A 25,929-nucleotide genomic window follows, 5' to 3' on the forward strand; every position below is an offset into this window, starting at 1 on the left:
TTTATTGAAAGTTAAGATGGTCCAGTCTCCGACATTTTGCCTTTTAAAAGAATGATTTTATTTGGGCTTTAATTTCTTTTGTTTAAAACATGTGACCAAAGTTCCACATTTAAGTCAAGTGATGAAAACTGAACAAATGCCATCCACTGATGAAGACCATGAGATGTGGTTGAAAGCTGGGACCTTGAGTCAGTGTTATTTTTACACATTTACATTTACATATATGTGTTGTGTTGATGTCAGTGATATAACATTCAGTTTCCCTCAGGGATCATTAAAGTCCTGTCTGTCTTCTAATCTGTCTGTACATGTTTAATAATTCACTGTGGAAACAGAACGAATCTGACTGATAACCAGAGAGTCTGTGGGAAAACAGTCAGAGTGAGATGTCTTTGTTTTCTTCCTCATCTCTGTCTCTACTCACAGTTCAGCTGGACTCCAGAGATAGTTTTCTGCAGACAGTGTCTCCCTCTGCTGGTCAGGAAAAGGAACTGAACAACAGGTTAAAGGGAAATAAAATGAAAATGACATATTTCTCTTCATTGTCATAACTTATTCTGACTTTATGTAAAAAATATACATTTATCATCACTGCCAGTAAACAATGAAATTGTCTTTTTATGGTACTAAACACTATCGAAGTATGATCTCAATAAGATGATGGTGAAGATGATAGATAGATTTAACATACATTTTAATTCCTGCTAGATTCCTGCTAGTATTTATTATATTTAATAAATTATTTTTACTATTTCTATTTGATATTTGTGACCATACTCCATACATTGGTGTATTTCTTCTGTGTCTTATCATAAAATATTGATGTATTGGTTCAATTGTTATCATTCATGTTCATTGTGTTCATTAGCAACTCACACAAATCCATTTTTTAAAATTATGATTTTTTTATTTGTTCACACACAGGACCGTCTTTGTGTTTTGCTTTTGTGCTGAATTTATTGTAAATTTAATGTTATATTTGTAAAAATTCAGTAATTCAATGTTCATATCTGTGTTGATAAAGTTATTTCAATTTAAATTCATAAACTGTGACGTAATGAATTTACGTCACGACTCCGCCCTTCCAAAATCGCTGTATCCAATCACGTGTCGGAAACCGGATGAGGTGGCATTGGACGCCGGAAACAGTGTGTATAAAACCAGGCTAAGCTAACAGGCTAACTGACGCGACTGAGCTTCGTGCTGAGAACTCGGCGAGTTCCTGATTTTCCTCTGAGTCTTGAGTCTGTGAATCTTCTCAGGTGAGTCCGAACCTGCCGAACAATGACTGATGTTTTATTTTATCACAGCCTTCAAAAGCTAATATCTGCTAACTGCTACTAGCATGTTAATAACAACTACAATTAAGTTAGCATGTGTCGTCGAAACTTAAAACCGGGCGACACAAAACCCTAACAGAGTCAGGCTACAAGATACGTATAAAATATGTTATGCAAGAAGATCTGAACGAAAATATACAGATCTCAGCACGTAGATGTAGCCAGGAGGATGTTAGCATGCTAGCTACTCCAGCTAACAGACATGTGCTAAGCTGGACGTTATGAGGTACTTTCTGTTCTAATGGAAACTCCAGCGTCTGAGTTACTAGCTCGTTAATTAGCATCGGTTCACTGATCAGTCTTCCAGCAAACACACTGAACTTTAACACAAACAGTGCGGCCTTCATGCTAACCGTCTCCTGTGTCACTAATTACATCAGAATTTACATGATGTCTGATTGTTGTCAGAGAGCAGTGACTGTGTAGCTGTTAGCCGTCAGTTAGCACTTTGCTGTGTCGTGGCTGTTTATTTGAGTCAGAGGTCGTAAAAACAAGTTAAGGACAGAAATGTAGTTTTATTTTACTGCGCAGACAGAGCACCGGAACAGGTGGAGTGACTGAATGTGGCTTTCGGTCTGGGTGTGGGTCTGCAGGTTGGATGCAGTTCTGTTGCAGCCTTGTTGCATGACACAGCTGCTCTGAGCTGCCACACCCCCCATCACCCCCCACCCCCCACAGACACAGTTCATACTGCTCCGCAGATCGGGGTTAAAGGCTGAAATTAGCTTATGATTCAGCACCTATTTATTTATCAGGCTAAAAAAGTGAGAAATTTTACACGTTTTCAGACTCGAGTTTCTGGTGGGAGGATTCGCTGCTTTTTATCCATCATGTAAAACAATAAACTGAACATCTTTGGGTTTTGGACAAAGTTGTGATTTCTTTTCAAATCCTTACACCAGAATAAAATTCATCATCTATCACAGTTACACTGAGTGACTCACTTCATGTCCTTTGACCCACTTATTGTTGTGAAACTGTGTCAGATGTCCCAACTTCTGACTTTATCATGTTGAACAGCTGATAAATATTGAAACAAAGGACTTCCCACTTCAGTGAATCCTGGTACTTTACCAACTCTGATCCTGAACAGATCCGGCTATTCTATTCATGTAAACAGTTTTAAAAAGGGTGATTTCACACATCAGACCAGGTCCAGATCTCAAATCTCCTCCTTTTCACAGGCCGTTTTCACTTCCAGCATTTAAGCATGTAATCGAGGATGTGATCCAAATGATCCTTATTTCCATCCTCAGGTAGAATATTCACAGAGACCTTCTTTATTTATTTACAGGTGCTTCCTGATCCATTAGAAACTGATTTTTGTGGAGAAACTGATCTGGTTTTTAGTCTGAGAGGAATTCAGCTGCTCCGTGTTTTTATTGGTTTTATGCTGAGCAGTGGATCAGGACGTAAACACATCACACTCAGCTTCTGTTTAATCTGATCTCATGTTGAGTTACTGCGCGAGGCTGAGAGAGAAACGTCTGAGGTTAGAGTTTTTTTAAATAAATAAATTCCACTTCTACCAAATGTGTCAGTATTTGTTAAATGTACCAAAAATCATAGATTTAGATGAGTGAAGTCCATGATTACACGAGTAAGAATTCTTGTTGTTTGCAGCGTCAGTTAAACTGTTTTTAAATGAAGACCTGTCGGTTCGTTCCTCTGTGATTCAGCCTCTGTTTGACCTTTCACCTTGTTCCAGGTGTGTGTCTGACCCATGAACCTGTTCTCTGTGTTTGTTGCTCAGGAGTCAGGATGAGTCTGCAGTGGACAGCGGTCGCCACCTTCCTGTACGCAGAGGTCTTCTTCCTTCTGTTGCTCTGCATCCCCTTCATCTCACCCAAGAGGTCGGTGCTCACCTGTCCTGTGCTCACCTGTCCTGTGCTCACCTGTCCTGCTTCAGTTTAATAGACAACTGGAGACACTTAAGATCAGAGATTCCTACGGAGATAGGCCTTTTTAGAAACAGAAACATCACTGTATATCAGTACCAAACTCCACTGACAAAGGGAGTTTTGGTACTCTGAGTATCTGATTACTTCTTCCACCACTGAAAGTCACACAGTAACACAGACACACTAACAGATGGAGGCAGTGGTATTCCAGCAGCTCCTGGTTAAATCCCTGTTTTTCTCTATGGAGTCTGGTAGAGATATATAGAGATGTTTCTGGTTAAACTAAAGGATCTGACTCTAATAAAAAGCTCTGTCTCTATAGGAATCCTCTCATCATGTTGTCACTGAGAAGAACAGTGAGTCAGTGACTAAAACAAGAACGTTAGTGGACAGACTTTGACTTGGATTAGATCACAGTCTATCAACAGTAAATCTTCTGTGCTCAGATCAACGTGTAAAAACCATAGCTCTGAACATTTAAAACGTGTCATAAATCTGGATCTGTGGGTCGATGGGAGGAGGAAACATCAGCTGTAACTCAGACAGTTTCAGCTCATTGATCGTAAACAGCAAACACAGAAGCAGCTCTGTGTGAATGTGATGAGATTAAAACCCATCAGACCTCCTGACTGAGCTCTGATTAGCTCAGCACACAGAACAGACACTTCACTGAGATCTCAGCTGGTTTTATCTGATCAGGGTTCAACTGAAACTGGACTTAGAAACTCAGAGGAACTCATGACTCTGTGTGTGAAGCTCTTCTCTCTGGAATGACTGAAAATCCAGTTCTGTTGGTTGAGTTTTACATAATTTACAGACACTCCTGTTTGCTGATCACATGCTCAACAATAGGTGTAATCTTATTATAACAGCTGGTAATCGATTACGTGTAATATCAGAATCAGACTTTATTGCCAAGTAAGTTTGCACATACAAGGAATTTGTCTTGGTATATTGGTGCTAAAGGACAATTTTAATCAAAAGAAAAAACTATATTTACAGGAACATAAGTGACATGACAGATTATCTGCATTTTAGCTCATTGGATATTAGAGTAGATGTGTTCAGTTAAAGTTCAGAGAGGTTCAGTTGGAGAAGAGAAAACCAGAGCTGATCTCAGGTCTGTTTAACTCTGTTTACCCCTCAGGTAACTGGAGTTAAACTCACCTGTTTTACACAGTCCTCTGTTTGTATGAAGCCTCTGAAAATGGAGGAGTGTCTGAAAATGGCAGCTGAACGGTTTGCACAGTGTTTTTGTTAAACCCCTTTAACATAGTTTACATTGCCTGGTATATGCTGGCTTTAGGCCAGTGTCATGTGCTGTTGTCTGGCAGATGAAAAACATCAAATGTTCAGTAAAAAATTAATAGTCTGTTGTGTGACGCATAAAATATGTTGACAACTGAAAAGATAATTCTGATGTTTTTAACTCATTTTCACATGCAAATGACTGATAAATACAAAACTCTTTGGAATCAGTCAGTGAATCTCTACCAGACTCCATAGAGAAAAACAGGGATTTAACCAGGAGCTGCTGGAATACCACTGCCTCCATCTGTTAGTGTGTCTGTGTTACTGTGTGACTTTCAGTGGTGGAAGAAGTAATCAGATACTTTCCTGCAGTAAAAGTACCACACAGTCTGGTTGAGATAAAACCTGATGTTTCTGGTTAATTAACAGCTCTGTCTCTGTAGGAATCCTATCCATAATGTCTTCAGATAGTTATAATAACATTCATTTACACCAAGAAACATGAGGTTCAGAATAACAGTTTTGTCTTTTTACATGTAAACATATTTTATGCAGATGTGTGGTTTTCACTGTTTCATTCAGTGATTGTTCAGTTTTACATTTCCAGTTTCCCCAGAGAATCAGATTCATGCAGATTTCTTGTTGATAGTTTTTTTTCTGGTTGGTTTTGAGTTTCTGCTGCTCGGCCTCTAGGTGGAGCCAGAGCTCCAGGTTTCCCACCAGGTCTCAGCTGTGTGTCTCTACTGTTTTCTACTGTGTTCTGATGTTTCTGCTCTTCCTCCTGCAGGTGGAACAAGATCTTCAAGTCTCGTATCGTCCAGACCATCGCTCTGTATGGAAACACTTGGTTCATGGTGGCCATCGTCATCCTCATCTTCCTGTTCATCGGTACGTCTGTGTCTGTTTCAATAAAGTTTTTGTTGAATTGTTGGGAGATTAATCAGAGGTAAACCAGGGTGTAGTCACCACCGCCCTCAGACACCTGGGAGCACATGGATCCAGACTAACTTTTTCATGCACTAGTCAATTCTGAGAGGTTCTTCGTAGGAGATGAGGTTTGTCAGTGCCTGAAGCGTGATCCAGTTTGCACGTGTGTAACCACGTAAACAGAACTGCAGGTTTTGTTTGTTAGACTGCAGTAGACTCAGTTGTGAACTTAAAGTGATGTGAAATCTTGCAGCTGTGGAACGGATCAGGCAGCGTCGTAAGAGAAGTTCAGTTCTGCGTATGGGCGGATTTTGGCTCATGCGTCATGTGTCACTCATTCATTCACTCATTCATTCCTCCCAGGGTTAATCTTCATGTGTTTTATTGTGTGTGTGTGCAGATGCGATCCGTGAGGCGAGGAAGTACAGCGTGTCGGAGACGGTCGACCCGAGCAACCATCCGACAGCCATCGAACACATCCACATGAAACTGTTCAGAGCTCAGAGGAACGAGTACATCGCCGGCTTCGCCCTGCTGCTCTGCCTGTAAGACACACACACACACACACACACACACACACACACACACACACACACACACACACACAGCCAGCTGCTCATTCTTTCCATCCTACTGTAAAATTCCTCTGTATTTAGATCAGTCTGCCTGTTGCTCTGTGTGTGTGTGTGTGTGTGTGTGTGTGTGTGTGTGTGTGTGTGTTTCCATTGATAGTTACAGTAAATCCTCCAGCCTTGTCCTGATTGGTCAGGAGCTCAGGAGTGTGAATCTCTCTCTGGGTCTCTGATTGGCCGTCTGCTCGGACAGAGGGTCAAACTTCGCCTTAAATCTGATTGGCTGCTGAGTTCTGTGACGTGCTGCGTTGTTATTGGACGACAGCTTGTTGTTGGGCTGAACATCCATAAAGTTACTGAGTGATTATCAAACTTAAAAACCTCAAACATCATCTCCTCATAGAAAGAGTCTCTGCAGCTTTTCCTTTATAAATCCAACCTCCAGAAGTAAGAAGCTAATGTTAGGCTATAAACCAACTACACCACGGTCACATGACGTCAACGTCTCCACCACTAAGCTTCCAACTGGTCATTTCATTTAGCTCTGAGCTCTTCTACAAAAGCCTTTCTTCTTAGAAAGTTAGTGAGAGTTTGAAAGAGCGTGAGTAGAAACACAACGAGGCTGTAAAGGTGGACTGGTGAGTAGATGGGTTTTCATGTTAACGTCCCCGACAACCTCTGTAGTCTCATTTAGACACTCGTTAGCAACCGCCTTTTTTAAGACACGTAAAAGCTTCAAACATCAGGAGTGGGGGATTTACTGACCCATTTTATGTTGGAGAATCAAACCTGAAAATGTCTTGAGCTTGTGTTAAAACCACAGACCTTATTTCAGACATTTAACCAGAAACACACTGACAACAGGAAGAGCTAACATGCTAACATGCTAACTTACATCCTGGTTTTAGGATCAGTCCTGCGTTTTTGCTAAGTTTTGTGATCAGTTTTGTGAACAGAGAAACTTCAGCTGATCTAATTTATTTTATCTCCTCCTTCTGACAGCTCATATTTCTGTAAACTACTGTTTTAAATTCCAGATAGAAGCTGTTCATCAGTTTAGTTCAGTTTAGCCCGTATATATCAGATTTTTACGCCTCATATTTCACCTCTGGTCTCTCTCCTCTCAAGTCAAAACAGAGATTTAAAAAAATGTCATATCTCTGAAAGTGTTGCTCTCCAACTTTTCCCCCATACACCTGAACACATCATACTACAAATACTATAGCTCCTTGAATGTCTCCGACTCAACTTCAGTCGTTTTATGGTCCAGCCCAGCAGTCAGCAGCAGCTCACATCGACCATCACGTCAGGAGAAGTCGATCGAGCACACCTTTTGCCTCGTCAGATTCCTCAGGTGCTGTTTGCAGCCTGTAGGGGGCAGCAGCAGGCGCGGTGACGGGTCAGCGTTCGTCTCTGTTTGTTGTTCAGCTGCAGCAGCTGCTGCTCTCTGACTCACTGCAGCACCGCGGCATGTGATGCAGCAGCTGCGAGTCCAGGAGGGAGGAAGCGCTCCAGCATTTAGACCGAGCCCTCCTCGGACAGACGGTCTGCTGTGATCTGGGACTGTGACTCAGGAATTTCCAGCCTCGGCCAAGGAGAAAATATGTAGCACGAGTTTGTGGAAAGGCTGAAGCACTGGCAGCTGATCAGATTATTTCAGGCCTGAGAAGTAACTGACAGCCATATTTGGACCTGAGGGTGTCGTCTCCTACAGACGTTCTCCTTTTTTTGTCCTAATAAACGACAAAGCTTTAGGTTGGTTCAGTTTATATTTCCCTCTGATCCACAGAGATCTTACAGCCTGATTTATCTTCCTTCTCTGAGACACACAGCTCCTTTGTTTAATTTACATTTTGACTCATAAACACACATCCTCACTGGAGCACCAATCATGGACTAATCTGCCACTGAAAATAGTCCCCAGCAAGTGTTTGATATATTTCACCCTGTTTGTTTGATTAAAAACTACAGTGAGCAGCTGTTGTAGGAAGTTACACGTTTTAAAATAAAAATATATGTGTGAGGTGTTTTAAAAGATTTATGTCTTCAGTAGGAACAATGAGTTCTGAGCTGAGAGCAACAGACAGAGGAGGAAGGAATTTACAGGCGCACCAACACATTGGTTGACCATAAGAAAAATCCATTAGATGTTAACAGTGCAGACATTATAATGTCTTCATAAGACACAGTTGCGTGTGTCAACCATGTGCACACTTGTGTACACAAACAGTCTGCACTGGTGTACATGTTTTCCCAGCATGCAGTTGGGCATGCTTGACAGAGATCCGTCTGTGTTGGTGTTTGAGTATCTTTCTATTTCAGAGCTCAGGTAGTGTTTTCAGTGTTTGTTTTGTTGCTGTTTCTTGGCGCTGGTCTTGTGGCTCAGGTCCAGAGGTTTGCTCAGTAATTAGGCATGGGTTCAGGGCAGGACTGTCCTCAATAACTGGGAATAACCTGATTCAACTCAAAAATATTAGTGGACAAGTTGTTACACTTGTTTTAACTGCCTTTTTTTGCGCTGCAGGAGGAACAGGCTGTAAACTTTACAACCAGATCGGTCTTAAAATGATTGAACTACAAAACTAACAGTGATGGAGGTAGAGAATTGATGAAAACGAGGCAGAGAGACTTGTTTCTGTTTCTGCTCTGTACTGATCCTCTCAGCTCAGGTGCCAGGTGAGTTCACCTGCTGAGAGCTGCACAGTGAAAGCAGAAACTACCAGAGTTACAGAGAGTTCAAACAGACAGCAGCCCGGCAGCAGAGACGTGGAGCAGGAGGATTTATAACTGAGCTGTGAACCAGATGAAGTTGCAGTTACGTGACTCTGCAGAGGGCTTTTAATCCATATTGTTGGATATTATTATATAAAGCTGTGAAGTTTAATAAATGTCGTCCATCTTGTTTGTTTTCTGTCCCTGGTCTCTGTGTGGACAGACCGAGGTCAAAGTTCACATCTAAAAACACCAGACTGGTCCTTTAACCAGACCCAGCAGCTCCCCCACTGGCTGCTGACGTACAGGAATGGGGGCAGTTGTTCTGTTTGCCCCTCCTGTTAGCCCCCCCCACCCCCCACAGCCATGTCCACACCCCGATGTGAGCCACCGTTACATCACTGCCTGTCAACGCCACACACAGCACACACAACACACACAACACACACAACACACACAACACACACAGCACGCACAACACACACAGCACACACAGCACACACAGCACACACAGCACGCACAACACGCACAACACACACAGCACGCACAACACACACAACACACACAGCACGCACAACAACACGCACACACACACACAGCACACACAACACACACAACACACACAGCACACACAGCACGCACAACACACACAACACACACAGCACGCACAACACACACAGCACGCACAACACACACAACACACACAACACACACAGCACACACAGCACGCACAACACACACAGCACGCACAACACACACAACACACACAGCACGCACAACACGCACAACACACAGCACGCACAACACACACAGCACACACAGCACACAGCACGCACAACACACACAACACACACAGCACACACAACACACACAACACACACAGCACACACAGCACGCACAACACGCACAACACACACAGCACGCACAACACACACAACACACACAGCACGCACAACACACACAGCACACACAACACACACAACACACACAACACGCACAACACACACAGCACGCACAACACACACAACACGCACAACACGCACAACACACACAACACACACAGCACACACAACACACAGCACACACAACACACACAACACACACAGCACACACAACACACAGCACACACAGCACGCACAACACACACAACACACACAACACGCACAACACGCACAACACACACAACACACACAACACACACAGCACACACAACACACACAACACACACAACACACACAGCACACACAACACACAGCACACACAGCACGCACAACACGCACAACACGCACAACACACACAACACACACAACACACACAACACACACAACACACACAACACACACAACACACACAACACACACAACACACACAGCTCAGCTGGGAAATGTCAGGGGTAACTGTGTGTGTGTGAAATGGTGAATGGCTAAATTAGGTTGTGACAGATTTAGTGTTACACACACACACACACACACAGGTAGGTGTAACAGCTGATGCAGCAGCAGTGTGTCTCAGGTCTCAGGTGGTGTGTTGTTGAGTTGTTGTTCCTCTCACCTCACTGAGTTGCTCTCTCACACTCCAGCTGTTTATTATCACTGCAGCTCATTGTTATCATCAGCTGGTGCAGCAGGTCATCAAAGAGTTGGTAGTTCAAGTCCCCTGCATCTGAAAATGTCCTTGATGAAACCTGAACCTTTAACATCCAGGTCCAGTCCAAATCCATGCTGTTATTAACAGACTGTTCTTCTCAGTGACAACATGATGAGAGGATTCTTCCAGAGACAGAGCTTTTTATTATTATTATATTATTATTTTATTATAAGAGTCAGATCCTTTAGTTTAACCAGAAACATCTCTATATATCTCTACCAGACTCCACTGACAAAAACAGGGATTTAACCAGGAGCTGCTGGAATACCACTGCCTCCATCTGTTAGTGTGTCTGTGTTGGTATTCCAGCAGCTCCTGTGTTCTGCTCAGTAAAATTCCTGTTTTTGTCAATGGAGTCTGGTAGTGACAGTGATTGCTGAGTTCTTGATCAACAATGCACCGATTCCAAAGACTTTTGTCCCCATCAGTCACTGAGTTGTAAACATAAGGCCTGGATTAAAAAACCCCAGTTATTCTTTCAGTTGTCAACATATTTTATACGTCACACAGTTTGGTGGATTGTTGTTATGATGTTGGAGTCGTGTCTGATTTCTGTTTGTCCTCAGTGTCTGTGATCACACTGACTGGTCGTTTGTCGTCATTTGTGTGTTTTGTGTTTGCAGGTTGCTGCGTCGTGTGGCCACACTGCTCTCCCAGCAGGCCTCGCTCATGGCCTCCAACGAAGCCTTCAAGAAGCAGGCGGAGGGCGCCAGCAACGCCGCCAAGAAATACATGGAGGAGAACGAGCTGCTGCAAGAGGTGAAATAAAACACTCGATGATATAGATAGAATTTTAGCTGCGATTGGAGACAGAAACTGTAGTCTCACACAGGACGAAACAAAACAAGAAGAATATAAAGCTTTTAACATTTGTCCACAGAAGTGTAAACATGCCTGAGTGCATGGATTGATTATTAATCAAGGTCAATAGGGTCCAGGGAGTCAGGGGTCTCTGGACCAGAGCCTCAGCAGGAAGTCAGACAACTACAAAGAGACACAAACTGACTTCAGAGAGACACAAACAACCACAAAGACTCATCCCAACTCCACTTTTGTGTCTTTCAGTCTGAGTCTTACTCCTAATGCGGGGGGGTCACATATCTGTGAGTGTATCTAACTCACCTGTAGGGGGCAGCACTGATCTGCAGCTGCTGCTAAAACCAAGTAAACACTGGAAATATTCACAGAGGAACACGCACACACACGTTTCATCTGTGTGTCTCATTCACAATGTCACACACACACACACACACACTGTGTGTAATCTGAGCGGGGGGGTTGTCCGGGGGTGAAGAGATCACCCAGGTCCTGCTGCTAAAAAGAGAAATTGCTTCATCTGCATGTGACAAGCATTCACACACTCACACACTCAGACGGTTGATTCACGATGCTTCAGTTCAGTTTCCAGGACGATGTTTACAGGTTGTGTATTTTAAGTTTTGGCAGCAACGAGAATTAATTTGAATTTATTCGAGTTAAAGTTGTTTTTCATAAACTGATCTCTGCAGGTTTCAGAAAGAGTCTTTTACCTCTGATAAAGTCACGTCAGTCCTTTCTGACAAAAACATTATATAATACATACATTAATAAGCCACACCTGAAACACACCTGATTTCTCAGCAGGTCATTTCAGTCATAGAGACAGGCAGTGGATATAATATGAGACTGGTTCCCTCTCTCACTCCCAAAGCAAGAGAGAAGGAAAAAAGTCTGGATTATTTTTCTACTGGAAGACATAAGAGTTAGTTTTTATTTTCAGTTATTTCCTCTTGTTGTTCTGAGCTGGAATAAGAGTAAAATCAAATAATCTTTATTAATACGCAGCTTTAATCATCGTTATGTTTTTATTTACATTGCCCAGTGTGCAGAGACACAGACTGACTTCAGAGACACAAAATGATTGTGATATTGTTTGAGGTGAGTGCACAGTAAAACAAATAGATAAAAACAAATAGAAAACAGGCATTTAGCTGGAGGGTTGCTGGTTTGATTCCCAGGTAAATGTTTATTTAGACAGATCAGCTCTTGTTTCCCTGGTGCCTCCCTCTGTCCTCAGTGGACTGGGTGTAAGAGGGTCAGCGTTCATTCAGACAAACTGTTTGTACCTCAGAGGTAAATGTAAGTGGGAGGTGAATGTATCCTCATACACCCTGTCCCAGTGGTTTGGTACAGGTGATCTCACCATCCTTATCAAAACAGTGTGGTGTGGAATTATGTTTGGTTGTTGTGCAGCCATCCGCTACGTGTGTGTAGTCACATTCCTTCTAGATTTACTGTTCCTTGTTGGCACTGGGAACTTACCGCCTCTCAACCGTCTGCGGTTACTATTGTTTGATTCTGTGTCAGTGAATCAGCGTGGGTGTGGGTGCAGAGACGGGGGAAGCCCTGCAGGCAGCAAATCACCCGTCAGATTCATTCACTCATTTTCCATGTAGTGTCTTTTCCGTCTTTCGTTCTCTGACACGACAGAAAAGAAAAACAGGCTGATGGTTTAGATAAGTTTGTCAGTTATTGTGGCTTCTTCACTGAATCGATGCCGCGCCTTAGCCTGAGGCGTACCTACGTACCATGTACCTAAATGTTGACTAATCATAATAGTTACGGTGAGTTAATACAGATTGCAGCTGTCAGCAGCCTAACAGCAGAGACACTCCCTGGTACTGTAGGATTTCAAAACTGAACCGTGAACAAGACGCCAGCTTTACTTGAATTTATTTCCTGCAGTGCATCAAACAACAGCTTCACAAACTCCTATAGGTTAAACTGAAACAACAACACTTTTAGGGTCGACTGACTCTGAAAAGAAAAACACAGTCAAGGCTGCAACAGTCCTTAAAGAAACAAACCAGAACCCATCTACTCACCAGTCCACCTTTACAGCCTCGTTGTGTTTCTACTCACGCTCTTTCAAACTCTCACTAACTTTCTAAGAAGAAAGGCTTTTGTAGAAGAGCTCAGAGCTAAATGAAATGACCAGTTGGAAGCTTAGTGGTGGAGACGTTGACGTCATGTGACCGTGGTGTAGTTGGTTTATAGCCTAACATTAGCTTCTTACGTGGTGTTCATCTGTGAAGATGATCTGATCAACTAAACCTGAAGGATCAGAAACTTTAGCTGCTCACTGTTTATTTTCTGGAATAATCCAAAACACTATGAAAAAAGCCCATTGGCTTTTTGTGGAGGAACGAGGCTGATGCTAACTTCAGGTTGGACTACAGAAACACATCATCACTGTGGGACTTATGTGGGTCTTATATTCGGGCCAATTCTGTGTCCTTCCTCTCCAGAGCTGCAGAGATTTCTCAGCATATTTTTTTAGGGTAAACTAGATTCAATCCTCTCCTGGTCAGGGAAGCAGAAGCACAGTGAACATCTGATATTATAACATGTCCTCTCCTGTACTCACACACCTTGCCCTCAGTGTTTGTTTATACGGATGAGAACATGACGTTTCACTGAGACAAATGAGGATCTTAACCACACTGTAAACAGAGAGTCCTGCCAGCATGTACACCACAGGATACCATCTGAGAAATGAGACTTTTGACATCTTAAAATGTAATGAAATGTCACAGTAAGTGGAGCTCAGTCAGAGATACAGTAGATAAAGTGTGTTATTTTTATGTAAACTCCTCAGTGTCACTGTAAACAACATCTGTTGCTACAGTAACAAGAGTAAATGTAATTCCTCTGATCATGGCTCCTATAACGAGCTGTGGATAATTAATGTTGATTGATGAACAAATATCTCACAGCTGTGGTTCTGATCTGAAGAGATTTTCATTCACTTCTCTTGTAAAGAAGTTTGTTGTTGTGTAACTCAGAGCTGCAACCGACATGAAATTCACCTGTAAATATTTTGATAATGAAATAATTCTAGGTTTAACACGACGTCTGTCCTCACTCTGTCATTAGTCTCTGTCTCTCGCTCTCTCTGGGTTTACCTCTGTTTCTCTGAATCACCTGCTGTAACGCAGCGTTGTCATTGGCTGAGGGAGAAGAAAGGAGTGTTTGCTTTGATGCAGCTGGTGCTGCTGATGAAAATATCGCATAGAGCTGTGAATCGAGATCACAATTTTATTACTATGAATCGTCCAAAAGATAAGAGAATCCATAAGATGATCCTTTATTAGTCCCACAGTGGGGAAATTTACAAAAAGAATGATGTTAAAATAGTTTCTTAAGTGAGGCCCCCCAACCCCTCCGTCATATACGTATACCTATGTCTTCCCCAAGTTTAGAGAAAATACTGAGTGAACCTATAGATTATAATTAATAATATATAATAGAATATATTTTTGTGAAATTCCTGCAGGAACAGTGCAGAGAAACTGAGGTGTCTGAGTCTTATGTCACAGTGTGTGTGTGTGTGTGTGTGTGTGTGTGTGTGTGTGTGTGTGTGTGTTGTGATGTGAAGGCCAGTTGTGTGCATGTGGAGCTGCAGTAACACACACCTCTCCTGGTCGTCATCACTATTTCTGTCAGGATGGTGTAATTTCAGTGCAGACACAGTTACTCAAGGTTACACAACTGCTGCCCCTGTGTGTGTGTGTGTGTGTGTGTGTGTGTGTGTGTGTTTGCACGGTGTGTTACATGTTCCTCTCAGACCAGGACACCTGCTCCCTCTGTAAAACCAATTTTAAAACTGACAAACTAATTGAATGAATTTAACACCTGTTCACCTGTTTATCCATTCAGCCAATCACGTGGCAGCAGTGTATAAACCGTGCAGGTACGACTCCAGAGCTTCAGTTCATGTTCAAACATCAGACTGAGGAGAAAATTTAATTTCCCTCATTAAATTTTCTCAAGTCCAGGACTCGTAACTTGGGGACTTGGCGACTGTAAATACTGTATATAAATACTGTAAGATTCAGTTTCCTGCTCGGACACGTGTGGATTCATGTTCACGCTGGTGGACGGGGATTTGCGTCCTAAAGCCTGGTCTGATCTTCGCCTTCGCTGCCTTGTCCACTGGGGTCTGTCTTTGTTGCCCTGCAGTTACACCTCCAAGACTCCAGATGGCAGTGTGGTTTCAGAGAGGCACCAGGGTCGTAACAATATCAAAATCTAATGATACCATATTTTTAAAAAGCTGTTTATTAGATCAAAGTTCTTGTGATTTCATGAAACTGAAGACACCACAGCTGTATTGTATAAATCAAGCTTAAGGCCGTCCTCTCCGAATCGCCCAACAATTCATTCGTTCAAAATTTGACTATTGTGATTATTATTCCGCATCCCATCCCAGTCACATGACCCACAGGATTCCTGAGAAAATGTCGGCCTTTAGACTGACTCTGCGTTCAAGTTCTTCTCTGAAGTCTGAATTTCTGAGTTCCCAGTCAGAAGTTTGAACCTGAACGCCTCCTGAAGTCGGAGCAACTCCGCCAACCCCAACATCAGAATTCAAGATGGCTGCTCCTCATCAGCAGCAGTGAACTCTCTGCTAATGTTCCTGTTTATAGCAGCTCAGTCTCATTAGTTTACATGAAGTCAGTCAGACACAGAGAACTGTTCAGGTTTTATCTGTGGACATGTTGCTACGCTGTTTGTAGAGCGATGTTAGCAACTGTTGCTAACAACAGCTAATCTGAGATACGACTGAATCAGTTCACCTTCATGGTTTAATGTTCCAGGTTAGAAATGTGAAGAGTTAAAACTCTAACAGCTGAGCTGTTCTTCAGGAGCAGATCTGATTTGAAGTCGTCTATAACAGATCTGTGAGTCCATGTTTCTCTGACCTCTGATGTAAATGTGACGCAGGATGAACCCTGATGACTCTGACTCATCTGCAGTGACTCAGACTCAGAGCTGCAGGATTATGATCAGAATAACGTGAAATAAACAAATCACTGCTCAGTCTGCAGGAGTGAAGCTCAACGTGGACGTGAAACACCAGATAAAAACACAGATTTTAGTTCCTACGTGTTTTTTTGCAGAGAACCTGGACTCGGTCTGTGATTCAGTTTCAGTTTGATCTTCTTTAGATTGTCTCAGAGGTGCAGATCAAGCTCTGTGATAATGTGAGAGGCTGCAGTCGACGGCGTCTCATGGCTTCTCTGAACCTGAGACCTCGTGCTGCTGGATTCGGTTCACAGAGCAGTAAAATCAGGTTTTATGGCCTGAGCCTGGTTAAAGGTCTGAGGCTCAGCAGCTGTTTGACTCTGTCACACTGAGCGACGACTTGTCACCGGCCGAGTACATTTACTCCAGTACTGCAGTCTTATACTTCTTCTCCATCTGCTCCTTTAGGGCTTCAAGAAATAAAGAAATTAATCTGCCAGTTACTTTCTCAGATAATTCATCAATCGAATATCAACATCAGCAGAGTTGATGTTGATATTTTGGACCAACACTCCAAAAGATAAAAGATCTTTAATTCACTGAAGAACAGCAGATGTTCATGTCTGAGACGCCTCGGTTTAATCACAACCTGATCTGGGTCTTACTCTCTTTACTCCTGGGTTCAGAGGTGCTGCAGATCTTAACTTATTATTCTGCACTCTCTGTCCTCCAGACTTCTCCTGAGCCTACTGTAACTTTTACTCATGTAATTCCCTGTTACTCACTAACCTTAGTTTACAATTTGGTTCTTTGGAACATCATATGTTAATCACTGCACTTAGGTTTGGGTGGGACTGAACAAAGCTGCAGTCAGAGCTCAGGTGCAGCCTGAAACTGAAGCGGACTTGTGGATTTGAGGGTTTATTTGCAAAGGAAATGTTCCAGTCACCGTCGATGTGACAGTGACAAAAAAATCCAATGTGAGAGCTGTCCCTGCATCTGCTGTTATTTCTACTTTCTTGGCTTCCATCAGTCTGAAATCATTTCAGTCACTAAAGGTGTTTGTTATTTGTTCCTGTCGTTTGCTGTCACATGCGTGTTTCGGTTCAATAAACCAGTAACCGCCGGATGGCCGGACATTAAAACATTTTCAGCCGACTAATTTCTGAATGTTTCAAATCACATCAGCGTCACTTTCTCTAACGTTCTAACTCTAATCTTAAACCAGATGAAGGATTGTTGTCGTCAGACGTCTGGATCTTCAGTAATCAGAGAAACAAGCTGAGCTAACAGCTGCTCTCCACGTCCTGAGTCTGAATATGAAACCATTTTATTCAGTGAGGCCTCAGTGGAGAATTCAGCTCCCAGTCAAAACCTCCGGAACCATGAACACTGAAGGAATCTGAACCTAAAAACGACCTGAGCTACTGTTAGCAGCAGCTGGGATAACAGCCCACAGGCGCTTATTAAACTACTAAAACAATAACTCCTGCCCAGACCATTAAACCCCGGCATAATACTGTAATACACTGCCTTTAATTGCCAACGTCTGTTCCAGTCTTTTGTTTGCACAGAGCGAGTGCAGAAACAGAACCATGAACATGTTACCATGTCGATTAATCGACTAATCGATTATTTATGCACATCCCTATTATATATAATGACCACATGGAAAGGACTGTTTTAAATCAGACTCAAAAATGTCATTATTTTCCTCCTTTTATGTGCAACTTCTGAGACGACCTGATAAAAGATGACTATAAACATTTCCTCTGTCTCTGCAACATTCACCAACACCTGATTATCATCACACCAGGTGTTCACAGGTGAATACTATCAAAGACGTTTCAACAGTAAAATAAACTCAGAGAAACTCCGATCGCAGCTGATTTATCTCAGGTTCCTCTCTCTGTGGTCGTAGCCACATAATCAGGTGTGAATACCAAACGCTCCTCATTCACCCCCTCAGCTGCCAACACACACACAGAAACAGGAAGTTCCACCATGAAGAGTTTCTGCTGTCACTTTACTCAGGTGTCGCCTGTCGGCCAATCAGAGCACAGGATTCCTCACACACACACACACACACGCAGTGAGCAGCTGCTGTGTGTCACTCTGAGGTTTTGGGGGCGTTTGGTATGAACACCTGTCGCTCTCTGAGTCCAAACTCATCTCCGACCAGAAACCGACTTCAGCAGCCTCTCAGGAGTCTGGGGCTTTTATTTTGAAATCCTCCCTCAGGCTGCAGAGGAAGGAGGATAAACTGATTATTGATTATAGATCTGATAAATCAGTTTGTCTGTAGCTGCCCTCTGATCGCAGAGGTCAAACCAGGTTGGAGTTTGTCCAGCAGAGGGCGCTGTTTGTCTCCGAGTCACATATTTTAAATAAAGGTCAGTGAACTTGAACAAACGTCAAAAGTTTAACTCGACAGCGTCTTTTTTTTTTTCTTTAGAAACTTCGTGAGGCCGGGGTCGAGGTGCCGGAGGCCGGGACAAAAGGAGCAGGAGCAGGAACAGGACTGCAGGAGGAGAACAAGGGTCTGAAAACGGAGGTGAAGACTCTGAAAGAGGAGCTGGACACCACCAAGAAAGGTGAGGAGGAGGTGGAGGTAGAGACCGAGCAGAAGATAAGGAGGAGGAGGTAGAGAGGGAGCAGGAGGAGAGGAGGAGGAGGAGAAGAGGAGGAGGAGGAGGAGGAGGAGGTATGTAGCAGCAGCAGGTGAGAGGATGAATCATCGTCTCTGACTCTTGGCGTCTCGTTGTTTTTCAGCTCTGCAGAAATCTGACAGCGACGTTCGTGCAATGAAGAAACAGGCGGAAAATCTTACGGTGGAGTACGACCGACTGCTGGAGGAGCACAGCAAGCTGCTGGTAACACACACACCTAAATACACACCGTCTGTCCAACAAACTCTTGTTTCGCCCTGTTCTCTGTCTGCAGGCTCAGTGTTGTTTCACCCTGTTCTCTGTCTGCAGGCGAGCAGCGATAAGAAATCAGACTGAGGAGGACAAAGACGGTTTCTGGCTTCTGACATCTTCATCTTCATCATCTTCTCCGTCCTCGACAAACAGTCTGCAGCTTCTGTATCCACCTTTGCCGTCCTGCTCAGCGGCATGATGTCACTTCCTTTCTCGGGTCAGCTGATGTCGCCGGGCTGTGATTGGTTCATTAGACTGTTCAGAACTTTTATCAGAAGATTTAAAAACTCTTCAGCTTCTGTCACTGTCGGACTTTTTTTAGGTTTGTTTCTTTTGCACTGAAAGTTTTTTTTTTCATTTTCACTTTGACTTTGTTTCCTTTTTTTCCACTTTGCTGTTTTTAAGTCGATTTTCTTTTTCTACTTTCAAACAGCTGATTTACAGAGTTAAAGTATGATCTGATCATTCCGGTTCCTGACACAGCCTGAATTTAAATCATGTCTCAGACAAGTTTCATTCCAAAATATGACGTCCAGAAATTCACCTGATGAACGTCAGGTTGTAAATTCCTCCTCAGTGTTTCTGTTGCATCTTTGAATTAAATGAAATCCCCTAAATTCCTGATTTGAAGCGACGGTTGTAAAGTTTGATGAAGAGTCGTGTCTCTGACTCGGTGAATGTTTGGACCTGGAGTCAGTCACTTTGTTCGAGCAACAAACAAAAAAAACATCTGCATCTTTTTGTCACATTTTCTGTTCTGAGTTCTGTGAAATAAAAAGGTGAAAAGACGTCAGAGTTACAGTCCATGATTTTACTTGCAGCCTGAGAGACATGGAGCTAAAATATCTACTCTCACAAAGGTTCATGAGAGCTTGTAAAAGTACATCTTGCGAGAACTCAAGAAAGAGAAAGAGATCTTGAGAAAGTTTTTCTTTTTCCAACCTTCAGATTTTTTTCGCTCTGTGTCTCAGACTCTGTATAATCTCATGGTGATTTGAATAAACGATCAGAGCAGAAAAAGTGACCTGAGGAAAAATGATTCCAATCGATTTTAATTTTGGAACAAAGAACGAGTCTTTTCCATATTTGTTTTTTAAATTATTGTAAATGGTAAAGAGAAAAGTATTTGTCTTTTTGCTTTTTTGGTTCGCTTACTCTGGAAGTCATGAGACTTTACCTGGTTTACTGACCTGAAACCAAAGAAGAAGAAGAAACTGGAAGTTTATTCAGACAAGTAACATGGAGGAATGTTTCACAGGGATCCTGTGCTCTTAACAGCAGGAGAAAAATAATTTAACTTTTTCAACTAATTTCTCATTTTCCGTTAAAATGTTTTAAAAATAGTCCTTCTTTGTTTTCTGATTTCTTTGTTCCAAAATGAAAATCGGTCAGCTGTGTGTCGCAGTGTTTTGCTCGTCCTCTGTGATCAGTTGTGGATTTAGGTGAATGTTTTCCTCTGTTCTCACTCCGTCGATCAGTTGGTGTCTGGGTTATTTTGTGGTTTTCAGACTGAGACGTGCTCGGCGGTTAAATAACAGGCGGCTCTCTTCCTGCAGCCTGAAAAACCTCCATCTGTTTAATCTGAGAGTAAAAAACATGATTTCTCATGTGATAATTAGTAATCATCATGTTTGTCATCCTCTCTCTTCAGAGGAGCTGAACGTCTCAGTGGGAGTTTAGTTTCTCTACATTCCTTTTTCATTTCCTCCTGATAAGCAGAGCTCGATTTACCCCCTGAGCAAACTGCCCCTCTGCCCCCAGCTTCTCTCTGAACTGTAACCCGCAGCATTAAAGCTCAGTAACACGGTTAAAAGCCTCCGGGCTGCAGCTGACGCCCGTCTCCTGTTAGTAACGGTCTCTGTTTCCTTCTGATTCATATCTGAGACGAGCTCCAACAGAAGCTCAGCTCTGTTCACAGGAAACAGGAACTAAAGCTCCCACTGAGGCCGTTGTGACGCGCCATTCACTCCCAGTGCTTTTATTTTGAAAATATTTTAGGTTGAAGACACGGTTTTCTTCTTGTAACTGGTCGATGTTTAAACTTTTAGCATCTTTTAACATCAACCTGAGATGATTTCTGTTGCTGCTGTAGCTGAAAGATTTTAGACAAAAACTTCAGAACAGAGTCGTCGCTGAAAATAAAACTGGCGACAAAAACAAAACCTGAACTGAAAAAGAAAACACAGGCATCAAAAATGACAATCTTACAATCTTGTAATCTGACTTTAGTTTAAGACTTTTTTGTATTGTGATGTTTTTCGGTAATAATCTGCAGATTTTTTTGTCACGTTTGTCGACTTTCAGTGGCAGGTTTTTTTTTCAATGTCGCTGGTTTTATATTGAAATAAAGTAGGAAAACAGTATTGTAAGATTGTCATTTTTGATGCCTGTGTACAGCTGTAAAGAGCTGAAAAGATTCTTGTCCGTGTTGTCTCAAACTACAGAAACTGTTTAAATCAGACTCTGTTCCAGTGAGAAAATATTTCCATAAATCTCTGTGAATGTTTCAGCTTCTCTTCAGTCTCCGTGTGTCGGTCGACAGCAGCTGGATGAACAGTGGAGGTAAAGTAGAGTCCACATGGTTCAGTTTGTGTTTTCCAGTTTTCTGGGTCTGAATCACATTATTCACATTCCTGTCTTGTTGCATGATGAAACTTTAAGATGGTTTATTTTGTCACACCTGGGTGAATTTATTCTTGTAACTCAGAAATAAACAGAGGTCATACATGTTCATGTGTTTGTTTCTGTATAAATCTGCATGTGTTGGTTCAATAAATGGAGCAGAGGTTCATGTTTCTCGGCTGATTTCATGAAGCTTTCGGACCAAACCTCCTGCTCATATTTCTGTATTTATACAGAATTATTATTCTCACACATGTTCACAAAAATCTGCTCAAACAGTAAAATCCTGTGGTGTTAGTTGTGTTAAACTGTAGGTGGTGCTGTTCACGGATATGATGGGATTTCTCAGGTGAAGTCTCTCTGGATTCGTCGCGAGCTGAAATAAACCTGAAAAGGTTCGACTCAGTCTGCAGGTAACTTCCTGTTTGTTTCTCTTTGAGTCTACAAAAACAAACAAACAGAACAAAAATCTTAAAGATGTTTTGCAAAGTTTTGACTAAGGAAAATCTTTGTAGAAAATGAAAAACATCTGAAAACAGGAAAATGAGACAAAAAGTAGCTGAAAACTTTTCTGATGATCAGGATTCACTTTTCGCTGTCATCCTGCAAGAAACTTTTATGTCTAAAGATAGAGTTATAAATAAATATCTCTGGATAACAGACTTCAGATGTGTTTGGAAGCTTGTGAGGGGGAAAATGGATGAAAACTGAAGAGTGACAAAACAAAATCACAGTAAATTAAAATTCATAAAAATTCTGAAAATGAGATTTTGATTTTAACCTCTTTCAGACACAAACCTTGTTCTGTAAATGTTCTGGAGGTTTTAAATGCGGGTCTCATCTCAGTTTGTAACAACTGCAATAAAGACAACAACAAATATTTGTTCTTCCTTCACTGAAATGATGATATCAGACTAAAAATTTTACTTCATGTCAGCTGTGTGGATGAAATCATGAACATCTTCATTCAGCACCAGTAGACAGTCATCATAGGTTGACCTCTTTGACCTTTTTCTGTTTTACAGCCTGAAATTAAACCCAGTGAAAATATCTCTCCAACTTTATTCACACATTTTGTCTTAAAACGTTCAAGTGACAAAAAAAAAGTAATCAGTTCTGAAAATTAGTGAAAAACCTGAAAGAGTTGAAAACTAATCAGTCACTGAGTCAGGTTGGTTCAGGTTTGTTCTTTCTGCAGCATCGTTCGAGTTTGGTCTAATCTCGTGCTGATGGATCCTCAGGTTTTCAGTTGGAGGTCAGAGCTCAGATTTGTTCACTCAACAATGTTCAGTTTCTCAGCTTTAATCTACTGTTTTGTGTTGTTGGCAGGGTTGCAAAAGGCCAGGAAATTTTGGTACAATTCTTGAATTATGGGAATTGAGTGGAAATTTGGGGTAATTTATACAAACTGTATCATATACAAGCAAAAATATAAACATTTATTCAGAAGCAGAAGCTGCAAACTAATATACATTTAATAAAAATGACATTTTTGACTCAGATTTATTTTGTGAGTAGAACTCAATTCTTTTATTGATCGACAAAAAAAACCATGAATGTTAAATAAAATCCACTCATCAGATGCAGCATGTATCATTATTTTATAGAATAAGATGAGAAAAAAGCTTATAAAAAACACTAATGCAACAGCATGCACAGATATATAAACAGTTAGCTAAACAACTGCAACAGTCTTTAAAAATATTTGACAGTTGATGCTGGATAAATGAATAGAAACAGAGTAGAAAACTGAAGAAGAAACAGCATCACAACTGAGCTAGCACCATGACAGCTAGCTTCTTAAACTGTCAATGGAATAGTGTTAGCTAGCTTACATTTAGCATCTATGATTTAGCAGCTAGCTGCTTTACAGGCAGATGTAGATGTGTTATGTTTCTGGTTAAACTTTAGTATCACAGATCAGATATATTGATCCAGACCAACTGGACATAGTCTTTTAGGCTGCAACTGTGACAGAGGAATGACCAAATGACCAGTGCAGGGGAGAAATTCAACAGAATTTATATTAAATCTGGTTGTTTTAACCAACATGATACTGCAACGTTTTGGTTTTTTTCTCAACTACAGTTAAGTTCCCTGTTATAGGCTAACCTGTGATTTAGCTCATTTCCATTTTATCCCCATATATTCCCATTAATTCCCATGCAAAAAATGAAAATTCCCAGACCTTTGCAGCGCTGTTTGTTGTCAGTTGTTGTTTGATTTATTCAGCTCCTTGTTCGCTGAGCCTCTTGATGGTGTTACCAACTCACTGTCTCCAGGTGTCTTCTCTCCTGTTTCTTACTTGTTCGTGAATTTTTATTAAACAGTTTAGAGATGCGTCATAGTTTTGTTCTAATGCATCATTTTCATGTCGTATTTCATGATTCACCTGAAGACTCTGAAACAACTGAGGTGGAAACTTTGGACCCAGATTTCCTTTTTTGTGCCCTGAACATGTGAAACTGATAAACGTCAGTGTGCGCAGGACTTTATCTGCAGCATGTTTCCTCGTCTGTCTGTTTTTTGTCTTGTGTCTAAACATAGCTTCCCATCTTCACCTCCTCCTCCTGCTCTCAGTCTTAAAAAAGCAGCTGTGGGTCTAAACGTCCATTTGGCTTTAGAAACCGGTTTGAGCCGCACTGCCGAGCCTCTGCACCATCTCACCGGATCAGTTTTCACAGCCGACCCGAGCACCTTGTGTCTAAAAACCGCTGACAGCAGAACATCTTTTTTTAAGCCTCCAGTATTCCTGTCTTCTGCTTCCTGGAAGTTCAGATAGTTTTAAAGGTGTTCAGGCCACAGAGAAAATAATAATCGACAGACATCGTCGAGTTCGGAGCCGACAGACTGCAGAGTTTTTTCTTGGATGGATTCACAGCGTCAGCGTGAAACTGCAGCTCTGTGTAACCACAACATTTCCAGTTTAATTTCAGCCGGGAGCCTCTGTGCTGTGATATCATGTGTTTCCTGTCCCTTCACACTGTCAGGCAGTGAAATAAAGGCAGTTAGAAAATCTAATTTTATTGCCCTGGCTCAGATTCCAGCCGCTTCACCTTCACCACTGCGACCTCAGGCTGTCTTGTTTGGTGCACTTTGTGTTTACTGTTGAGTCTGAGCTTAATTTAATCAGTTTATACGAGAGAAATAAAGTCTAAAGTATAAAACACTGCACCAACAGAGTCATGCTGGCTGCAGACTGGAGGATAAATGGACAGATTTTTGGCCTGATTCACCTCCTGACTCGAAGCTGGTCTGAACCAAATGATCCTGTAGTGTGAGGGGTTCACAGACCGGTGATCTTCATGTCTCTGACTGGAGGCCTGTAACACAAAGGCAGTTTAACCTCCTTTGGTTTGACTCAGGTTCTCAGGTGAGCTCACTGAGCTGTAGTTAAAGTGACAGAGATTGAGGTGTGGGTCAAGCAATAGCCCTCAGGTACAACCTGTCCACCTTTAGCAGTACAGGTAAATCAGGAAGTGACAACTGACGTCACTGAGTTACTCCTGAAGTTACTCTGATCTCTACAGGTGTCAGTTTACCTGAGGAACTGAGACCAGAAAGTTTAAATCATCTGAACTTCTAATGTTACTGAAAAACTTGTCTGTGACTGTTTTCTTTTCTTTGTGTAACGATTGTTTTGAAAACAGGTTTTGAATAAAGTTATTATTATTAATACGGAGATAATCAATAACCTATAATCAGATGTGATCTATTTGCTTGTCCTCCACCAGGGCATTGTAGACCAGAGGGGAGGAGGTGGAGGAGGAGGAGCGACAAGGACGCCTGCCTGCACTCACTGAGGCATTGTGGGTAGTGTCCCCTTGATTTCCAGAATTCCCCAGAACTTCCTCTCTGAAAGCAGTTTGGATCAAATCAAGGACAAAGTCAGTAGAAGAGATGTTTATATCTCTTAGTTTCCAGGATTTGTTGTGAAACGTATTTAAACTGTGACCAAAATAAGAAATCTGTGAGTTTGAAAGTTTATTTATGAAACCATTGGTCGTTGATAATCTTGCAAAACATTGTTCTGGAAGTCAGTTATTGTTTCTAAGGTCAAGAATGTCAACATTTAAGCAAACATGATGAGAAGGTACCAAAGTGCTTAGAAAAATAGAAATTTTAACACCTGGACAAACTCAAACTGCTGAAAATGATTGTGTCATACGATCTGAACTCTACTGTTACTCTTCTAAACCATCACAGATACTCATTCTCCCAAACAACCCAGTAACCATGGAGACAGATC

At 41.9% G+C, this 25,929-nt stretch overlaps 1 protein-coding gene across 2 annotated transcripts; it reads left to right on the plus strand.

Annotated features, from left to right (window-relative positions):
- The first annotated feature begins 1,094 nt into the window (after positions 1–1,094).
- On the plus strand, positions 1,095–21,849 carry bcap31 (B cell receptor associated protein 31). Of its 2 annotated transcripts, none has more exons than XM_018670796.2 (8): positions 1,095–1,262; positions 3,094–3,193; positions 5,280–5,380; positions 5,820–5,964; positions 10,974–11,109; positions 18,593–18,731; positions 18,910–19,010; positions 19,116–21,849. In XM_018670796.2, the coding sequence occupies exons 2-8, from the start codon at positions 3,102–3,104 to the stop codon at positions 19,140–19,142; spliced, it is 741 nt and encodes a 246-aa protein (XP_018526312.1). In that variant the 5' UTR covers positions 1,095–1,262; positions 3,094–3,101; the 3' UTR covers positions 19,143–21,849. The 2 variants fall into 2 exon arrangements, with proteins under 2 accessions (XP_018526312.1, XP_050927479.1); XM_051071522.1 differs by lacking the exon at positions 1,095–1,262 and adding an exon at positions 2,664–2,832.
- The last annotated feature ends 4,080 nt before the right edge of the window (positions 21,850–25,929 follow it).

This window comes from Lates calcarifer, linkage group LG6, assembly GCF_001640805.2.
Source record: "Lates calcarifer isolate ASB-BC8 linkage group LG6, TLL_Latcal_v3, whole genome shotgun sequence".
Classification (NCBI taxonomy): domain Eukaryota; kingdom Metazoa; phylum Chordata; class Actinopteri; family Centropomidae; genus Lates; species Lates calcarifer.

Coding starts and splice junctions, on each gene's coding strand:
- bcap31 (XM_018670796.2), top strand. CDS start 3,102: ATGAGTCTGCAGTGGACAGCGGTCGCCACCTTCCTGTACGCAGAGGTC. Junction 11,110..18,592: donor AGAACGAGCTGCTGCAAGAG/GTGAAATAAAAC, acceptor TTTTTTCTTTAG/AAACTTCGTGAGGCCGGGGT. Junction 19,011..19,115: donor AGGAGCACAGCAAGCTGCTG/GTAACACACACA, acceptor CTCTGTCTGCAG/GCGAGCAGCGATAAGAAATC.